Genomic DNA, 20572 nt, shown 5'->3' with positions numbered 1-20572 from the left:
AAAGAAAAGAAAAATATGTTGTCAAAAAGGACACCCACTTAGTAACGTCTTTTATGTTTTTTTCGCTCGCCGCATGTGACGGTGGCAACACGTGTTTCAGGNGACACAATTTACTCTTCGGTCTTACGAGGTTAAACTTTCTAAATTTTCATATAACAGTTAATCAACCCATGCTTGAGCAGGCTGATCTGTTGTGAATGGACTTACGCCATTACGCTCCATAGCGTCCAGAACTTCACATACATACGCAGCGACATCAGCTCGGCTCTGTTCGATACCTTTGATGAATGGGTGTTCCAACAGTCTGTTGTATTTAGGACGCTGAGTCTCTTCTTTGATCAAGCTGGAAATAAAATCATTTAATACTCAACACATAACTTAACGACACTAACGGCTTAACGACATTATTAAAAACATGTATAATGGCCTTGGACTTACCATGTGTTGACAAAATTTACGAAGTTGTTGGAAAATGCATTATTAGTGTTTGTAAGACGTGGAGGATCACCCTGGACTACTTGTTGCAGCTGTTCGAAAACAGAGCCCCAACGTGGATAGGGGAAGGCACCCGTCGCCACTTCCATTAGTGTGATCCCAAGAGACCACACATCTGAACGAACATCATAACCTCGTGCTCTACCTGGGTCAATCCGCTCCGGCTGAAAATAGAAATCAATTTAATAAAAATATGTATGGTTTTAAAATGTATTAATTCAAATAAAATTTAGTAATAAGTCAATATAAGAATGCAAAGGCAAAAATGTACAAGACAAGTATGTATTTTGTTGATATGACCTATTTGTTGAACGCAGAGTTATTTTTAATTATCAAATAAACTGTTTACTGATTAAAAGAAACAGTACTAATACAGCCAGTCTGTCAGAGCGAGTATTAACGCGCCCGCATGCCTTCCATAAACTAATCGTGTGCTACATAATAAACGAATGCCAGTAATTTCTATTATACTTACAGCCATATATGGTCTGCAACCAGCGTCGCGTGTACGCGCTATTGAATCCACCAATTTTCCTGATATTCCAAAATCACATAACTTTATATTACCCCTTCGGTCTAACAGTATGTTAGATGGTTTCACATCTCTATAATGACAGAAAAGTTTTAATTCTTACAGAATAAAAATGTATAAAAAAACATCAAGTAAACATGCAACAAATAACTAATTATTATTGTGATCCACATGTGATTAAAGGCCTAAAATAATATACTAATACATACCTATGAATAATTTTTAGCTTTTCCTTTAAATAATTTAGAGCTTTGACTGTTGCAAGTGTTATTTTAGCTAAAATGTTTTCTGGTATTCGAGTTTGCATCCGCTCACAAATGAACTTATAAAATTTGTCTAATGAAGTGTCCATTAATTCCATGCAAATCCAGCAATCACCCTAAGAAAAAAGTTTATTTTAGTAAAATGACTTTTGATGTGGATGTCATACAATATTGTTCCTTAGTACTTACTTCTTTAAACAAGGCTCCATAAAACTCTACAATGTATAAGCAATCATTACTTTTCATTACCACTTCAAGATCCATGAGTAATTGCTTTTGCTCTTTTTCGTCCACTGTGGAACGTATGCGTTTCACAGCCATTACACGGTTGGTTCTATGATAAGAAAAACATCACTTATATCTAATAATAATAATAAATACAATTTATTGCACACCAAAAAAATAACAATGAAAAGGAACACACAAGGTACAACTAGGCGGTCTAATGTCTAATGTGATATAACTTTATATTATTATGTATTAGAATATGCTAACTAAATCAAATCAGCTGACTAATGGTTGAGCTTTGGTTAATTTTGTCTGTGGTTAATGAATAAATTGTTATAGGCATATTATTATGAATATGTGTATTTTATAAAATATAAATATTGCTAGATTTTATGATAAGATACATAAAAAAAAAACTTACTTTCTGTGTTCCATTTTATTTACAGCCCCAAATGCTCCTCTTCCTATCTCACCCAGATCCTGCAGGTCGTCGGCTGTGAAATCATAGACTTCTGTTGCTGATAGCTGCAACTTGCCTGATGACTGCATGGACGGATAAATCCTGCATCTGTCTCTGTATACAATAGGCACAACATGAACTTATTTTATTACATTCTCATTTGATTCTGAGATTTTAAGTCTAAAAATCAATGAATACATTTACATCATTACTAATTAAAAAAAACAATAATAGAGTGTACAACAAACAACAGAACTATGTGATCTACTGATGCAATTAATAAAAAATTGACGAATATTGAGTTGCACCTATAGATTTAAGGTAATCTTTACATCATGACACTATTCTCTTAATAAATAAAAATAAATAGGTATGTATTAACTGGATTTTATATAAAATAGATACATAAAACAAATTGAAACACTGAACTTTATCAATAAGGAATGTTTGAAGTGTGATCTAAATTTGGATGGACAACATTACCTAGTATTTTCGGGCAACACATCTCGTATGGTACGTGAGGGCACTCGAGGTCGTTGAACTACTGCTGGATTTGCAGTAAATGGCGTAAACACAGGACTACCCCCAGCTGATGGACCACCACTTATTTGAAGATCTAACGCTTTGCGTCTTTCTGTACCAAAAAGATTCAAATCTGGTCTCGGTAATGACGGTCTACTGGAGCCTAAAATAAATTACGATTTGAATAATTAAACACAAAAGTAACACTAAAATGTAAAACATCATCATACACATCTTAGTAATATTTACTTCACGGAAGCATTACCTACCTTGATTCGATGTCACTTCGCCATTCTTCGACATTTTTAGCTCGCTAAGAAATACTCGTTTAAAATGTTTCCAACTACTCTTTGGTGTCGATAACAACTTCCAAATTATCCATTTGATATTGGTAACTAAAAATTGGTCACGTTTTCATACTAAGACACGAAATTTTATTGTAAAATCTATTCATTGTATTTATCGACAACACTTACAAAATTGACATTTTGTTTTTTTTTCACCTCAACACTTTTTTTTCTGTGTCACGGAATGTGGCAATGGGCTAATTGGGCATGACGACAACTACTAGTTAAGTGTTTCTCAGTCGCTAGTTAACCTTTTTACCGCCACGGTAATATTTTCAAGGGACACACAGTACAGCAATGAAGAAAAAAATGTTTCTGTTTGAGGAAATGACGCGCGAGTAGAAAGATGATATGGTTACGAACGATCCCTTTTAAGTTGGCGTGCTACGGCCTTTATGGTGATACTCGATGCTTGATACACCTCTATCTTAACTGTCAAATGACAGTGTCCCAAGCACAGTTCCAAGGCTAAAAAAATGTTTACGTCAATGTCATTTTTGTCAAACGTGTCAAAAATCAGCAGAAAGAAAAGAAACGTTTTTCTTCGCTCGCCGCATGTGACAGTGGCAACACGTGTTTCAGGTGTNTGTTTTTTTCGCTCGCCGCATGTGACGGTGGCAACACGTGTTTCAGGTGTTTAAGTGAAAAAATCGAATTCTAACGTAGTTTATCCCAAAAAAATATTCAATTTTAAGCTTAGTTATTTTAATAAATAATAACAGGTGACGGATTTATCTGGTAAAACCGTAAGTAGAATGGAATTAACTCCTCCCGATCCCCCGGATCCTCCGGACCCGGCCTCCTGTTCAATGGACATTTCTCAACCGCTGTTTTCCCAAGCCGCAACAAAACGCCGCCTGGATTCGGAGGTTCCTTCTGAACCCGCGAAGAGATCCAACAACCCTTCTGTTGCAATGTCATCTCCAAGCAGTCAACCGGTGTACATGCACCCATCTCTTGTTATCGCACCAAAAGTCTACAGTGACCTTGACAAAGGCCCTTTTATTGTCCACGTGTCCCGCATCGAAACCGAGCCTAATGCCCCAACTTTCATCCAGCCAATTAGGTTCGGTAAATTTTTGGTCAATAACAAAATTAAGGACGTGATCAATGATGGTGTCAAGAAAATAGGAAGAAACAGAATCTCTGTTGAGTTCTCCTCTGCCAGTTCTGCCAACAAATTTTTGAGTAGCGAGATTCTATCCCTTTGCAAATACTCAGCAACAATCCCGACGTACAACGTGACCCGTATGGGCCTCATCAAACAAATCCCCACTGACCTTCCAATGGAAGAACTCGCNTGACCCGTATGGGCCTCATTAAACAGATCCCCTCCGATCTTCCAATGGAAGAGCTTGCGGAGTCATTGACGATTCCTGACGGATGTGGCATCCTGCTAAAAGCCCGCCGTCTAAACAGGAAAGTGACCACAGACGGGCAAGCGTCCTGGGTCCCCACCCAATCGGTAGTCGTGACATTTAAGGGACAGGTTTTGCCAAAACGAGTATTTCTGTTCCATAACTCAATTCCAGTTGAGACATACCAGCTCCCAACTATTCAGTGCCTCAACTGCTGCCGCTTTGGCCATGTCAAAGCCCAGTGCAGGTCGAAGGCTAGATGTTTTCGTTGCACGCAACCCCACTCAGCGGATAACTGTGATATTACCGAAGAAAAGGCCACATGCATTCACTGCACAGGACCTCACTTTGCTCTTAACAAATCCTGTCCAGAGCACTCCAGACAAAAAGCTATTAAAATTGCTATGTCACAGGATAATATCTCCTACGCTGAGGCTTCGGCCATGTACCCAACCACTCGTAGGTCTTATGCCGACATAACAAAGTCCCCATCCTCACAACCCCTACCCTCTCCATCCCAAACACTCCATTCACAAACATCCCACCTACCTCTCTCCTACAAGAAAACCATACCCCGCTCCCCCCGCTCTCACGCCTCTGGAAAGGCCTACCTCAAGGATCCGTTCTCAGTCCACTCCTTTACAGCATATATACCTACGACCTTGACCAAGCTGTCGATTCCTTCTGCAACATCCTTCAGTACGCCGATGATATTGCTCTTTACATCTCATCTAAATCGATAGACGAGGCCACCACTCGCCTTAATTCCGCTCTAAGCTATCTCGGTGACTGGATGCTCTCTCACGGCCTCTCCATCTCTGTTCCGAAATGCTGTTGCGTTACTTTTACTCGAAAACGACACATCCCGAACATAGATGTATTTATAGACGGTGATCTTATTCCCTGCTCTAACCAGGTTAAATTTTTGGGTCTGACACTAGACTCTAGGTTGTCAGGCGTCTCTCATTTTAACTCCATCCTTAAAAAGGCGGAAAATGGTATTAATGTAATGCGCGCCCTTTCTGGCACTTGGTGGGGGGCTCACCCTTACTCCCAAAAGCTGCTTTATAACGCCATTGTGCGCAGCCATTTTGATTACGCGTCTTTTCTTCTGGACCCATGTAACAAAGCAGCCCTTGATAAATTATCCAAAACACAGTCCAAATGCTTACGTATAATTTTGGGAGCAATGAAATCTTCGCCTATAAACGCGTTGCAAGTAGAGTGCGTTGATCCTCCCCTCTATTTACGTAGGCAATACCTCAGCGACCGCTTCTTTGTTAAGGTTGCTCAGAATGCCTCTCATCCACTTTTAAAAAAACTTGAGCTTCTCTCGTCTTCCAACATTGCATCTTCTTCTCTTCAAAAAACACCCTGCATTTTGTTAAGCTTCCAAAAATTTAGTCGCCTTCCATGCCCTATTACAAAAACTCCTGTTTTCCCTCTCTTCTCCAACAGCTTTGAATCATTACTGTTTCCACCGCCTGTTATTCTAAATTTCGGTATTTCTAAAGACTCCCCCACAGCGCCCCAAGAATTCAGAATTATTTTATCCGAACACTGGCAAGGTTGGCTCCCGATGTACACAGATGCGTCCAAGCTCGCTGATGACGGCTGTGTCGGCGCAGCAGTTTGGATACCTGCGTACAAAATCGCCCTTAGTTATAAATGCCCTCCAGTGACATCGGTTTTTACCGGTGAAGCAGTTGCAATTTTAGAGGCTATCCTATATGCTAAATCTCATTCATTAAATAACGTTATAATTTTCTCGGACTCCCTAAGTTGCCTCCAATCGATTCTGGCTAACCCCTTCAAGTCTAAAGTTAAATTTCCCACCATCCTAAAAATAAGAGAAGCTCTTTTTGATTGTCATTCGAAGGGTATAAATATTATTTTGGCTTGGATCCCTAGTCACAGAGGAATCCCAGGAAACGAATCTGTTGACTCATGCGCAAAACAAGCCATATCCTCTGGCTCTCTAGAGCATTACTCACTTTTCTCTCACGATGCGGCATCCCTCTCTCTAACCCATCTTTATAAATCGTGGAGAACTCACTGGGACAATTCAAAAAGGATGGTCGGTAAATATTATGCCGATATTCAGAAAGATATCCCCCCTAGACCCTGGTTTTTCAAACACAAATATTTACCAAAAAGCTCTGTTTCAATTATATGTCGGTTGCGAATTGGTCATGCGTGTACCCCGGTTCACCTTGCGAAGATGCACATAAAGGATAGTTCCTTATGCGAATGTGGCTTAGACGAAGGCACAACTAATCACATTTTCTTTAACTGCCCAAAAGTAGGTTCCTCTTTATTCGATCTCCTTCCTGAAAGCGTCCCTCGCCCTATTAATATTAAATGTATACTAAACTCTATGGACCCCCCGCTTTTAAAACTTTTATCAAAATTTATCCAATCCCGCAAAATTCGTTTGTAGGTAATCAAAAATATTTTTCCTCTCCCAATCCTTTATCCTACCTACCCTGTTTTTTCCCTTACATTTTAATTTCTATATTATGTATTTATTTGTGTTGTCTCAATTTGTGTTGTCTTTTTTGTTTTAGGTACTCACACAAATAATTATAATAATTTTGCTTTTAATTAGAAATGTAAATACTTTTGTTTTTTGTAAACCCTGTTACACTCTGTCAAAGCTGTTTACGTGACATTGGCGAAATCATGGTTCTCAATACCAAGTCGTTGCCAAAATAAAAGAAGAAGAAGAAGAAGAAAATATAAAAATACTAAATAATTTTGCATAATGACATGTGTTAAGAGATCCCTTGTATTTTGTTTACTTTAGAGTCATAATTGGTACACTTTCGAAACACACACGATGGCATTTTTTATTTATTTTGGTAAGAACGCACGCGATTGCGCACGACGCAGGCCACACGAAGACTAAACACAAGACGTCCCAATTGGAACGTTTTTGAGTATTCACAGCGCGAGCGCTTATAACATATCTGCTTTTGTTTTTATATAATACTAGCTGACCCGGCGAACTTTGTTCCGCCTTAATGGCAATAAATAAGCAGACTTTTTTTTTTCGAACGGGATAAAAAGTATCCTATGTCCTTCTCCTGGCTCTAAACTACCTCCCTGACAATTTTCAGCTAAATCGGTTCAGCCGTTCTTGAGTTATAAGTGGAGTAACTAACACGACTTTCTTTTATATATATAGACTAGCTTTCCGCCCGCGGCTTCGCGCGCGTGGACTACATTATCTACATATTTTACGGAACCCTATTTTTTCCAAAATAAAATTTAGCCTATGTTACTCGTGGATAATGTAGCTTTCAAATGGTGAAAGAATTTTTAAAAACGGTCCAGTAGTTTTTGAGCCTATTCATTACAACCAAACAAACAAACAAAGTTTTCCTCTTTATAATATTAGTGTAGATCATTGGAACCTTAATAGTACCGCTGCAGAACACACAGTACACAGTTCCGCCTCCTACCTGTAGACGGACAGCGGAGCGGCTCGTTTTTTTTATTTTTATTTTTTTATACACAACGAGGAAACTCTTGGTCTGTATCTCACCTAATGGTAAGTGACGATCAGGCCGAAGGTGGAAGCGAGCTTCACCCGGAATCCTCACAACCACGGAGGAACTGGCTATCTTACCTCTAACTGCCGGAACACAACAATGCTGTTAACATTGTTGTTATGGCGACAGACTTAGGTAAGATGGTGGTCCCGGATTGTACTGCTGGAGGCTCCCGGAGGAGGGCGAGGCATCATGAGCCGTAACTGTATCGCCGCAAGGCACACTGTCCCACCTGCAGGCGGCGGTTGTGCTGCAGCAAGCCGTCCAGCTGCTGCGTGAGCTCCTGCAGGCGTCCTGCTGCCGGACGAGGCTCTTGTACTGGAGGCTCCTTGAGGAGGGCGAGGCATCGTGAGCCGTAACTGTATCGCCGCACAAGGCACACTTCACTCGTTATTCAAATTTATGTATGCGAGTCATTTCTATTAATACCTTAATATGTAAGTCTAGACATTAGCACGTCACTACCTTGTTTAATATACCACGCAATCTTGTATACCCATTCTTATGATACACCATACAAGAATGCATGGTAAATTCAGTGAACTGCTCCTGAATCGAATGTACCTACTACTACTATTTCTATTTATTTATATTAACCGGCAGACAGTGGTGACTGAGTTTGTTGCGGCGCTTCTTCTCAGCACTTGCCAAATGTTGGCCTCGAAGCGCTGGTAGGGTAAAAAGATTATGATACATGTAGAGGCTCCTTAAGAGCAAAATGACGATTTGTAAGAACTATTTATTAGTCTAAACAAATGAAGAAATTTTGACTTTGACCCCTACCTGCAGGCGGCGGTTGTGCTGCAGCAAGCCGTCCAGCTGCTGCGTGAGCTCCTGTAGACGCGCGTCCTGCTGCCGGATGAGGCTCTTGTACTGCTGGAGGGTTCCAGACGAAGGCGAGGCGCGGGATTCCGGCGCGGAGTCCACGCCGTTCTCTTTCTTCACCGTGAAGCTTTCCACCACCACTCCTGGAAGATTGAAAGTAGGAATCAGTGTGGTGCACACTTTAGTACCACCCTGTCGAGTCAGCTGCGTAGCTGGCAGCCGTGACGTCACATCGATGCTCAGAGGTGGAATTGTGTAAAGTAATCGTAATCATTTGACAGTTCATAACGGGTTCGGGATTCGGGTTGTAGCAAAATTGACACAAGCGAGCGAGACTGTTAAGGTAGCATTCGGATCAAGACGACCGCGACGCGAGACCGCGACTCGAGACCGCGACCGGCGACCGCGACCCACTGCTTTATATGAATTAATAGGAAGTGCTGACGGATGCAAGAGACCGAGTCGCGCGACGTGTGGGCGTGGCCTGCCGGCTACTTGCGTCGCGCGACTCGGTCGCTCACAAGGCAGTGCCGTCGCGCGACAGATGCAAAATGGCCGTGTTTTCTTCGCACGAAGACGAAATTTTAATAGAATTAGTAAGTAAAAACGCACCTGTATTCGATACGAGACTTCAAGCTTATAAAGATAATACTGTGAGAGACAATATTTGGGAAAAAATTGGAAAAGCATTAAATAAAACAAGTTAGTTCAAATGATACATATTTTTATTAGAAAAGGTACTTATTTTTATTGTTTACAGATAGGTACTATTTTACATTAACTGCAAACATACTGAGTTTTCTATGGGTCGCACAACTCGTGTCGCGAAGATTCGTAAGTAGCTGTCGCCCTGCGACCGGCGACCGCGACCCACTGCTTTATATGAATTAATAGGAAGTGCTGACGGATGCAAGCGACCGAGTCGCGCGAAGTGTGGGCGTGGCCTGCCGGCTACTTGCGTCGCGCGACTCGGTCGCTCACAAGGCAGTGCCGTGACGCGACAGATGCAAAATGGCCGTGTTTTCTTCGCACGAAGACGAAATTTTAATAGAATTAGTAAGATTCGTATGGGTCGCACGACTCCTGTCGCGAAGATTCGTAAGTAGCTGTCGCCCTGCGACCTGCGACCGGTTGCCTGTCGCGGTCTCGGGTCGTGGTCTCTCGTCGCGGTCGTCTTGATCCGAATGCTATCTTTACTTTAGTTAGAAAATGTATAAGTATCAGTTCGCGAGCGAGAAAGTGACCTAAGTCAAAGTAGCGATCACGGTCTACGGTACTACGGTCTCTATCGCGAATGCCGCCTTGCAGCATTGTATCTCCGTAAATCAAATCAGTTTATTTGTATAAATGTGGGTAAAAATTAAGATGACAAACAATATGGAAAAAGCACAAACAGATTAACTATCACTAGCATACAAATATTTTATGGTATTGAATTAATATTAAAATGTGAAATTATCTAAGTCAATACAGGTAAAATGTCAAAGTACTCACCTTCAAGAGACTTGAACAACTTGCAGAATTCGTAGTCAATAAGAATCTCCGCTGCCGCCTTGACTCTTAATTGAGGATGTTTCGCCGCTTTATTGTACGACTCGTGCTTCGTCACCTCACTGAGTTTCCCTGAAAACGTCTCCATGCCTATCCTTTTTAACAGAAGTTGTTTGAGGGAATCTTTGGAGTAGTTCTCTACGGAATCGTCGTTGAAGTGTATGCAGATGGCTAGGAGGAAAGCTGATAGGCCTTGTAAAAGGTATTCGTTCTCGTCGTGCTCGTTGGAGCAGGTCTGGTTGACGAGGTAGCCGACGCCACCTGGCACTTTGAGAAAGGCGCTCACTGCTGACGGACAGTGGCTCATCCATTGCGAGAGGAGCATTAGTAGGGCCACCTGGAAGAAAATAAAGTAAGAGGTTTTTATATAATGTTGCTTAAATTTTCAATAGAATGCATTTATGTGTAACCGCGACTGATTACATAAATAATCGGATTAATATGTGAAATAGACTATCACTGTTTTTATGCAAATAAATGTTTGACCTGCGACCGATTTTGCACAATTCGTCCGTCCATTTGCGACGACAGTGTGACATCTCCAATTATACTACATACTATACTTTGTGGAAATCCTTGGGGGAGGCCTTTGTCCAGCAATGGACGTCTTTCGGCTGAAACGAACGAACTGTAGTTCGAGATGTCACACTGTCGTCGCAACAAGTGGAAGAATTGTTAAGAACTCAGTTGTTATGGCTGACCATGGTCAATGCAAAATTAATGGTCTACTAGTATTACAAAGACATTAATTAAATTATCAAACATGCACCTTAATAATATAGGTTAGATAAAGTGTAATAGGACATGAATCATCAGATCTAACCTCACCTTAGCCTGCAGTTTAGTCGACTGTTGCAGCAGCAGGGTGCATTGATGCAACAAAGACACGGGCGAGCTTCCTATATTAGTCGCAAGCAGCACCCTTAACAACTGCTCCTTCTGCGACGGATTCTCAGTCAGCGCGTGCATCAACGCAACTGCTGAGAACCAGTTTGATAACACATCGGATGAGAATAACCCCCCGCAAAGCAGTTGCCCGCTGGTCAAGCTTGAGACGTCGGAGGAGGAAGGTAAAAGAGTCTGGACTAAGCTGGCTTGGCTCATCTCGTTGTGGTAGAGGTAACATTGGAAGCAGTAGAGGACGGCGCATCTGGAACAGTTAACAATTAAATTAACGTCACGAGTTGTGGTGGACTTTCATTCCGTTAATATTAATGTCAAAGTATCGATATTAAGATTTGGAATGTACGACTACTATTATAGAAATGTACGCTAGTAGGATTCTGAGGTGCCATTCTCGCGTTACAGAATTTAGGCCACGTCGAAATAGAGAGAAGTCTACTATTTTATAGGCATGTGGACCAGATAAACGCACATTTTAGTTCTAGAATAAGGTTTTAAACAAAGTTAAGTCAAAGTGTAATTTAGAATTAAATGAAAACCATTTGTTACCTTAACGAAAACGGCTGTTTCTCGTTGACCATCGACATAAGTAGCACCACGATGGCCGGTCTTGGCGGGTTGGAAGGCGCCATCACGTTTCCCAAGAAGTCTTGATTATTCACGTCACCCCGCACCACCTCTCCCACAGTATTGATCGTCTCCGTCAAAATGTCCGCCGGCACACCGCTCGCCATCAGTATATTGCACAGAGAATCCAACAAGCTCGCGTATTTCATTATCTTTTGACAACTAGTTATAATTTGCACCGCGTTACTCGGCGACACTAAAGTCCTCACTATTTGGAGCATGCAGTGCACGTTGGACACCTTCTGCGGCGACCAGCCGATGTCTTCCGCGTCGTCGGGAGTCTGGAACATTGGCAGCATCTTCTGGATGTAGTTCCCTTCTTTGAAGAAGTGGATATTACTGCTGTTATTCTTTAGTAAGTTTAGCATGAGGAGCAGACAGTCTTCCACGATTATTCCGCCGTCGGAATACCCTTCAGACGACACGATTTCAAATAGCCTATCAAACGCATTTTCAAACGCGACGATTTTCTGTATATTAGCATTTCCTTTCGTCAGTTTTATTAGCAGGAGCAAGGTTTCATTCCGTATGACTTCTCTCGTGTCTCCCAAGAGATCCATCATTTTGGACACGCCCATTGGTTTGACTAGAATTATTTCCTGTATATCTTTAGGCCTGTTCGTTAGCAGCGACGTGAGCAGCTGGACTGCTGATAGTCGTACTCTGAAGTCATATTCGTCTAGGAGATCTAAAACAAGTTGGATGTTGTTGTGGTCCTTGATGAACATTTCTGTGAACTGTTCCCCGATGTTCATGGGAATGTTGGGGTTCTTCTCTTCCTCCTCGAACTGGGCGGGGGACATGATGTTGTTAAGCGTATCGAGGGCGTAGTTTATGGTCTCATTGTCGGCGCGATCGAGCTCTAGCACCTGCGAATGATAAAAGACACGAAGGGAATATCACACAATGTTTTTTAAGCGCGTTGTAGACGCGTGTTTGCAGCGATAACACACAAAAGTTGGCTCTAATCTATAGACGTTTGTAGAAAAAAAATCGCGTTAAAGTATCGCGCGTCGACGGCAACAGGCCCTAAAATGTATTCAAAGCTAAAAAATTGCATTGAAATCGAATATCGTGCGTGATAGTCGCCGAAATGCTGACTAATAAAGATTTAACCCTCTTAGGTTTGCCAATAAAAATCTTGGAAGCCACTGGGACACTCTAGCTATCTAATCGAATCTTACCTGTGCGCCGACCTCGACGCGGTACTTCCGCGACATGGCACAAATTGATACTCTTCCAAGTTTCCCGCTAGAAAGTCGATTCTGAGAGTGGCAGTCTCTTGCTAATAGGTTGCCTAATAAATATTTTATTTATTTTTATTTTACAAGGAAAACAATACAGTGTTGAAACTATGTAGACTAACATTTTAGAAAACTTATAACCATTAACATGTTTTCACATTTAGAGCCTGAGTAATGCTTGTTTATCAATAAAAAAATACAAAAGAAGTTACCAAGCCAGAGTTACCTACTACTAATTAAATTAAAGCTTAATAAAAAAAAAAAGCACCTTTCAAGAATGCACATCAAACCAGTCTTTGAAGAGATTTCGTTTAACACTATTTATGCTGGAATTGAATAAATCAATATCGGAATCGCCAGCCATAAGGTTAAAGACATTAGCAGCTCGAATAAAAAATGAGTTCTTCCTGTAATTGCTATTACTATGAGGAACAGAAAGAGTAATGGGTCGTCTTAAAGTCCTGCTAGGAGCACGTAGATTTATTAAAGAAAGGAGGTGTGGGGAATCGATCTTACATTGGGCTACTTTTAATAGAAAAGTGATGTCTGCTATTTTGCGTCTATCTTGTAGCGGTAATATGTGATGTCTGCTACACCTCCCTATGTAATTATCAATGTAAGTCTTGCTCTTGTACTGTAAGTATCTCATAAATTTCCGTTGGACGCACTCCAGCCTGTTAATGTAAATATTATATTGCGGATTCCAAATCTGTGAACAATACTCGAGGATGCTACGCACATATGAGCAATATAACACCTTTGCTACTTTTACACTTTGGAATTGAGAACAAGAACGCATGATAAAGCCCAAGGTCCTAGTGGCTCTCTTAACTACACTATCAACGTGCAGCTCATAAGTTAATTTGGAGTCATGTATTACGCCGAGGTCCCGAACTTGGGTGAGATTCTTAAGCCCTGTCCCTTTTAATGTGTACAAGTAGTGCGTCACATTACATTTACGACTAAAGCATATACTATGACATTTAGAAATATTTAGATCTAGTTTATTTAGCTTGCAATATTCCTCAAATCTTTGGAGATCATCCTGCAGTTTCTGGCAGTCATTTGTGTTTTGTATTTGTTTATATATTTTCATATCGTCTGCATATAATAAGAAACTTGAATGTAAAAAACAGCAAGATATATCATTTATGAAAATATTAAACAGTAGAGGGCCAAGCAGTGAACCCTGGGGCACACCAGAAGGCACAGTACACCATTTTGAACAGTAACCATTCACTGCTACGGCCTGTGTACGATTTTCTATGTAAGAAGAGAACCACCTAAACAGATTTCCATGAATTCCTGCTGACAGTAGTTTCTGTAGAAGCAATGAATGGTCTATTCGATCAAAGGCTTTGCAATAATCAGTGAATATAGCGTGAACTTCCCCCCCTGCATCCATGCCTGAAGTTACAAATTCGGTAAATAATATTAAGTTGGATGTGGTTGACCGATTTTTTAAGAATCCATGTTGTTCAGGGATGAAAATACTAGACAGGCTATCATAAACCTGCGTATATACGATACGCTCAAAGACTTTGGCGAACAGGCACAATTTCGATATAGGCCTATAATTGTTTACCAGGCACTTGTTACCGCTTTTATGTATTGGAGTTATAAATGCAGACTTCCATAGAACAGGGACGATACCTTCCGTTACAGAACGCTTAAAAAGTATTGCGAGCGGCCTCGCAAGACCTTTCGAACAGTTCACAATAAATGTTGGCTCTATAAGATCCGGCCCTGCACCCTTGGTAAGGTCGAGAGATTTCAGTAAAGTATTTAAACTATCGGCGTTAATTTCTATATCACCAATGGAATGGGTATGATTTGAAGTATTTACGTTAGAATGTTTTGGTGCAATATTGCTAGAGGGTGGAAGGAAGGTGGATTTAAAGTAAGAAGCGAAAAGCTCACAAATCTCCTCTCCAGAGTCACTTGATTGACCCTCATATTCCAAATTAGCCGGAAGTGAATTAGCGCCCTGCTTATTTGATTTGATGAAGGACCAAAACATTTTAGGGTTTTCAATAATGGACTCTTCTGAGGTCTTCAAATACGCTATGTAACAATCTTCCTCTAGTGCTTTGGCTCTCTTACGTAGTAAGGAGAATGTATCGTAGTCCGAAATGTTTCCATATGTGCGATATTTCCTATGATATTTATATTTCTCTTTGAGAACCTTTTTTAGTGCTGAGTTGTACCACACTGGAAACTTAGACGGGGAAACTAGTTTATGTGGTATATGTCTATCTCTTAGATCATACAAGATATTATAAAAATAATGCACAGCATTCTCTAATGATGTGCCGTTTAAACAGTCTTCCCAGTTGATTTCATCTAAAGACGAGTTATTTTCCCATAATCCGCTAATCGATAGAGGTATTTGCGCCTAGTTTTTGTTTTGAGACACTCAATACCACCAAAACTCAATTCAAACACATACACACAGTAAAGTCCCATGTTGTGTCGGTAGTTTTTATCATTAAAAGTTTGGGAGCTGCTAGAGACTCATAAGGCTTAGTAATTCATGGTACATGACATCCATGATGCTGCAGTCTAAGATTTCCTAGCGTAGCCTAGAATATTTATTTACCTGCTTTAGGGTGGCCATGCCCTGCGCGCCGACCTCGACGCGGTACTTGCGCGACAACGCTTTGAGCGCGCGGCAGGCGTCACGCCGGTCCTCCAGCAGTGTGGAGTTCTCCACGCGGTTCACTAGACGCTCCACCTGGAAACAAATTATTCAGTTTTAGGAAACATACTTGGACATTTTACACTGCACCATCTAATCCCCAACTAAGTAGAGCTTGTGCAAAAAGTTAAAGTTAGAATAGAATAGAAAACTTTTTATTTGCAAGAAAGGTATACAAGCAGGTAAGACATAGATTAAAACAGAGAAATAAACAAGTGGACAATTAACTGCTTGTGCCCCTCTGACAAAAAGGCACCCGCTCAGCGTACATCAAGACCGCCAGAGCTTGTCTTGAAACTGATTTTCAGCGGGGGCCCTCTGTTGTCACGGCGTACCCCTGCTGACGGAGATGCAAGAGGAGAAAGGAGTCCACAAGTCCGGCAGCAGGGAGAACGCAGCAGTAGCAGAAAGTTATAAAAACACTTTTGTTAGGTTTGTAGGTCAAAGGATTACCTATCATCAATCAGCAGGACCATTATGGCCACAAATACCCAAAAACACAGAAGCATGGAGATCCTTGGAGGAGGCCTGTGACAAACTGGAGAAGATAAATCAGAGTGCAGTTTTAGTTAATTATTATTTAATCAGGTTACAGCAGTCTAAATGCTGGCCTCTACAACCTAGGTGGGAGTGTGAGAGGCCAAATACTCACCATTGCCTTTGGTAAATTACAGGGGCTCATGTTCCTTTAGTGGAGATTAATAGTTGGTGGTGGTAATCTAATAATCTAAAAGCTGCTTGACATAATAAGCCTCCCCAATATTCCAAGCTAGTATGAAAAGCTATTGCTGTATGCACATAAAGAGTGTTACAAATACAAATGACACTAAACTAGTATTTTGTTACTGTTTTCGCAAACCTCATAATCCCATAATTCTCATCTTAAACTTGGTTTAAGAAGCAATATTTTGTTTGATGATCTCAAATTAAGTTAAAACAAAATTATTTGTGCAAACAACAGTATTTTCTTTTCAGATCATTAGAAAGTTATGTTATGGTTATAAAACAATATAAAATGCATTAGAGAGTAACAAACTATGGTGTTTAGTACTAGAGAATGTAATAATATTTCTAAATACCATAACTTATTTTTTAGTGATCCCAATCGCTATAATATGCTATTCAGTCACAAAATTAGAACACTAGAGATGTCTACTATTCCTAATATATCGGTCAAGCGGCAATAAAATGAGAAATATGCCAGGAATCACCGTCTCGCCAGCCGAAGGTTGTTGTCCGGGCTCCGGGGCGCCGAGCACGGTCTTGAGACCACTTTTAAAGAAATCCATTTTGCACCACTCCCTTGGTTCTATTAATATCACACACTACCGCGGTTAATACGAAACCATCGTATAAAATAGCGAAAATATAAGAAAATCAAATTATCACTAATTCACGACACGTCAAAGCAAAATTTGACAGATTCCGACAGTGTTGCCAGTCGGGTCTAGTCAGAAATTACCAGAAATATAAAAAAAAGTAACCTTTTTGAATCAAAAGTAACCTTCATACGGGGGGGGGGGTGCGGAGCGATGATTGTGTAAGGTTGTTCATGGATGGAAAATGAATAGAAAAACATTCGCTAAAACTCATTTTTTTTAACAAATAATAAATCAAATTCAAGTTTAAATGCACTTTATGACATAATTTTTAAATTTTCACTATTAATTTTTTTACTGAATAACCTGTAAAGTTAATTCTACAATTTCTGAAAAATCACCTAAAAGTAACCTTTTCATTAGTGTAACCTAAAAGTAACCACAGCAGTTCAAAAGTAACCTAAAAGGTTACAAAAGTAACCTTCTGGCAACACTGGGCCTAGTTCTTAATAATCCAGTGTTGCCAGTCGGGTCTACTCAGAAATTACCAGAAATATAAAAAAGTAACCTTTTTGAATAAAAAGTAACCTTCATGCGGAGCGATGATTGTGTAAGGTTGTTCATGGATGGAAAATGAATACAATTGATCATCTAAATTCGAAAAGTGACCAGTCGTATAAAAACGTTTCGTGGATTTGAGTTTTATTATCGAAAAACATTTGCTAAAACTCATTTTTTTTAACAAATAATAAATCAAATTCAAGTTTTGAAATGCACTTTATGACATAATTTAATAATTTTTAAATTGTCACTATTAATATTTTTTACTGAATAACCTGTAAAAGTTAATTCTACAATTTCTGAAAAATCACCTAAAAGTAACCTTTTCATTAGTGTAACCTAAAAGTAACCACTGCAGTTCAAAAGTAACCTAAAAGGTTACAAAAGTAACCTTCTGGCAACACTGGATTCCGATAAGACGATTACGTTTTGTTAAATTAACTAAAATCATTGAGGAACCAATAAAATTAAAAAAATATTGCAAAGAATCCTCAATCACAGCAGGCTAGTACTAAATTTATTTTTTTATTAAACAAAGGGGCTATTTACCATACTTGAAAGTACAATCTACTTAGTTAAACTAGTTTTATTAAATTGGTTAATCTTATTCAATGTAATAACGAAACATCTTTAATGTCAAACTTGACGGTTGTGCTTCGGACAAACTATTTTAGACCTTATTCGTACGGCATTACAATCTTATTTTTATGCACGATTCTGAGGAGTTGATAGTTGAAGTTGATAGAAGAATTTCATGTTTGTTGTGTTGTGCTTGTGATTAGATTTTAGTAATTTTAAAATAAAATACTCGTTCTATTTTAATTTACTACCAATTTTACTTTCATAAAAATGTCAACCGATCTCTATGCTAGTTTCAACGAACAGTACATGAATATCAACACGAAAATGAAAAAGTAAGTGCACCTTTTCTATTTAAAAATTGTTTTCTAATTTCTCATAAATTTCACAATCTTCACACTGTATTGTCAGAGTTTTATTCGCGTTTATAATGTTTCAGGCGGTTTATGCGTAAACCGAACATCTCAGAAGCGACGAACGAGTTCATAGCCTTAGCCATCCAGTGCGAGCATTCGGAGCAGCCTGCCTTCGCAGCGCAGGCATACGTAGGCGCCGCCAAGTGCGAGGCTTCCGCGGGCAACTTCTTGGGCGAGGCGGAGCACTACGTCACGGCCGCGCGGCAGTTCATGAAGGCGGAGAAGAAGCTCGTCTCTTTGAAGTTTCACAGCCCTGATAGAGAAAACTTAGAGGTAAAACGACCTAGACAGTACTTAGTAACATAATAATAGCCAATAGTAAGTAAAGTTGATAGTTTCATTTGAGCTCAGGTAAAGTTTCTTTTACTTAAACATATTTATTTAGTCATCTATTTGAAACCTATGGTCAGTCAATCTTCCTTCAAGCTATACTATTGCTTAGATAGGTACTTTGCAAAATTTTTGTACCAACTGAACTGAAGTAAAGTAAGCCACTTGATTCAACCTACACAATGAAATGAAAATCAGCACAGCTAACTCATAAATGTTTTTTTCTTTTCTAGGCAGCCATAGGATGCTTCATGCAAGCCCTCACCAAGTACCCAGCCAAGTCTCCCATCCGGACATCCATCCTGATGGAGCTGGCCAACGACCTGGCGGTACTGGAGCACAAGCTGGAAGCCGTATCTTACTACGAGCAGGCACTGGAGGGTGTGGTAGACACGACCATGCGGCTGATGTGTATGAGAAAACTACTGAATATGCAGATTGAATGTGGTAAGTGACAGAAATTTTTTTCAACTGACTTTTTGAGTAAAGAAAAAAGCCTTTTCTATTAGTTTTAAACTCAAATATCAACAGATTTTTAGTTGATATTTTATAAAGAATGTTTATTGTAGTTACATTGTTACATATTACATTGTTTTTGTTAATATTTAAATTGGAATTTGAGGGTGTTTAGTCAATGATTCTTTTGTGGGATTAGATTATATTAGCTTATTATTTGTAATTTCTAAAGGATAATATTTTTTTTTATGCATAATAAGGTAGGTATTTGACCAACATTCTATTTCTTTTATTTAAATTCAGCATCATTTTATTTCTTTACAGACAAACTAGATGTTGCACTGGAAACAGCCAATGAAATTTGTGATTCAAATACGAATTTGCCTGATGACATATTGACAGAGTAAGTAGAGTAAATATTATGTTAAATTAAATATACTGTAATTGTAACACATAGGCTACAAACATTATGTAGTTGAATTAATGGTCTATTTACAGAATACAAACGAGCAGAATACTCCTAACACTCCTGGTGGAGCCTCAGGAAGAGAGCAAACCAGAATCTCTGAAGCAGCTGATGTCTGATCTTCTGAATGACAGTGAAACTGACAGTAAGTTTGTAGTTTTTATCAGATACTTCAGATTTCATAAATATTTGTAAATTAGAGTAGCCTTTTACTGCAACATCACTACTACCTTGGTCTGTTGTTACCAAAGTTATTATATAATATGTATGTATTTAATAAAAAAAAAAAAAAAAGTATATAAGTAGTATATCCGTTAAGCTTAGCACCCATAACACAAGCATTGAGTTGCTTACTTTGGGGCTAGCTGGCGCTGTGTGAAATTGTCCAAAGATTTATTTATTTTATTTATTTATTATCTTTGAAGTTTCATCAAAATCTGTTCAGCAATTTTTGTGCCACCATCAATGCTCCATTCCTACTCTCTATCCTGTACATTTTCAGAGCTAATTTCCTAAGAACCTTTTATATTCATCATTCACCATTGTGCCTGCATCTCACTTCAACACTTTTACTCCCCAGCGATCCCATTCAACAGCGACCTCCGTCTGAAACTGCAGTCGGTCGCTATGTCGTGCGCGAGCGGCGATGTTCCTTCTCTAGTGGGCGTAGCCGCGGACGCTAAGCGCCTCCTCACGGCGCCGCAGGCCGACCTCATGGACCGACTGTGCAAGGAGATGAGGCACGCTCATCTGACTATTGCATAATGGGTGTAGTATGCTAATCGTAAGAGTAGGCGCACACCGTTGATTTCTAGTTGGCCGATAGTTGTGCCCGATT

At 39.8% G+C, this 20572-nt stretch overlaps 3 protein-coding genes across 3 annotated transcripts; 1 reads left to right on the top strand and 2 right to left on the bottom strand.

Moving 5' to 3' along the window:
• Positions 1 to 108: 108 nt before the first annotated feature.
• Mkk4 (dual specificity mitogen-activated protein kinase kinase 4) lies at positions 109 to 2994 on the bottom strand. The gene is made up of 8 exons (XM_028310147.1): positions 2770 to 2994; positions 2462 to 2663; positions 1940 to 2092; positions 1480 to 1624; positions 1237 to 1406; positions 971 to 1100; positions 439 to 659; positions 109 to 343 (listed from the first exon to the last, which is right to left on the bottom strand). The coding sequence occupies exons 1-8, from the start codon at positions 2801 to 2803 to the stop codon at positions 160 to 162; spliced, it is 1239 nt and encodes a 412-aa protein (XP_028165948.1). The 5' UTR covers positions 2804 to 2994; the 3' UTR covers positions 109 to 159.
• Positions 2995 to 7949: 4955 nt separating this feature from the next.
• Positions 7950 to 17030, bottom strand: LOC114356773 (general vesicular transport factor p115). The gene is made up of 7 exons (XM_028310129.1): positions 16819 to 17030; positions 15509 to 15643; positions 11588 to 12534; positions 10964 to 11285; positions 10079 to 10472; positions 8543 to 8727; positions 7950 to 8087 (listed from the first exon to the last, which is right to left on the bottom strand). The coding sequence occupies exons 1-7, from the start codon at positions 16894 to 16896 to the stop codon at positions 7950 to 7952; spliced, it is 2199 nt and encodes a 732-aa protein (XP_028165930.1). The 5' UTR covers positions 16897 to 17030.
• A 1199-nt stretch (positions 17031 to 18229) lies between these two features.
• On the top strand, positions 18230 to 20561 carry Hap40 (Huntingtin-associated protein 40 kDa). The gene is made up of 6 exons (XM_028310146.1): positions 18230 to 18401; positions 18506 to 18755; positions 19046 to 19259; positions 19593 to 19671; positions 19767 to 19879; positions 20315 to 20561. The coding sequence occupies exons 1-6, from the start codon at positions 18337 to 18339 to the stop codon at positions 20497 to 20499; spliced, it is 906 nt and encodes a 301-aa protein (XP_028165947.1). The 5' UTR covers positions 18230 to 18336; the 3' UTR covers positions 20500 to 20561.
• The last annotated feature ends 11 nt before the right edge of the window (positions 20562 to 20572 follow it).

The sequence above is a fragment of the Ostrinia furnacalis genome, unplaced genomic scaffold (genome assembly GCF_004193835.3).
Source record: "Ostrinia furnacalis isolate ACB-3 unplaced genomic scaffold, ASM419383v2 OfSCF2912, whole genome shotgun sequence".
In the NCBI taxonomy this organism is placed as follows: domain Eukaryota; kingdom Metazoa; phylum Arthropoda; class Insecta; order Lepidoptera; family Crambidae; genus Ostrinia; species Ostrinia furnacalis.
The sequence above is the reverse complement of the archived record's forward strand: the minus strand, read 5'-3'. Positions and strand labels throughout refer to the sequence as shown.

Coding starts and splice junctions, on each gene's coding strand:
- Mkk4 (XM_028310147.1), bottom strand. CDS start 2,803: ATGTCGAAGAATGGCGAAGTGACATCGAATCAAG. Junction 1,625..1,939: donor AATAAAATGGAACACAGAAA/GTAAGTTTTTTT, acceptor TTCTTATCATAG/AACCAACCGTGTAATGGCTG. Junction 1,101..1,236: donor AAGCTAAAAATTATTCATAG/GTATGTATTAGT, acceptor CTGTCATTATAG/AGATGTGAAACCATCTAACA.
- LOC114356773 (XM_028310129.1), bottom strand. CDS start 16,896: ATGGATTTCTTTAAAAGTGGTCTCAAGACCGTGCTCGGCGCCCCGGAG. Junction 11,286..11,587: donor AAACAGCCGTTTTCGTTAAG/GTAACAAATGGT, acceptor TAACTGTTCCAG/ATGCGCCGTCCTCTACTGCT. Junction 8,728..10,078: donor GTTGTTCAAGTCTCTTGAAG/GTGAGTACTTTG, acceptor TCAATCTTCCAG/GAGTGGTGGTGGAAAGCTTC.
- Hap40 (XM_028310146.1), top strand. CDS start 18,337: ATGTCAACCGATCTCTATGCTAGTTTCAACGAACAGTACATGAATATC. Junction 18,402..18,505: donor ATCAACACGAAAATGAAAAA/GTAAGTGCACCT, acceptor ATAATGTTTCAG/GCGGTTTATGCGTAAACCGA. Junction 19,672..19,766: donor CCTGATGACATATTGACAGA/GTAAGTAGAGTA, acceptor GTCTATTTACAG/AATACAAACGAGCAGAATAC.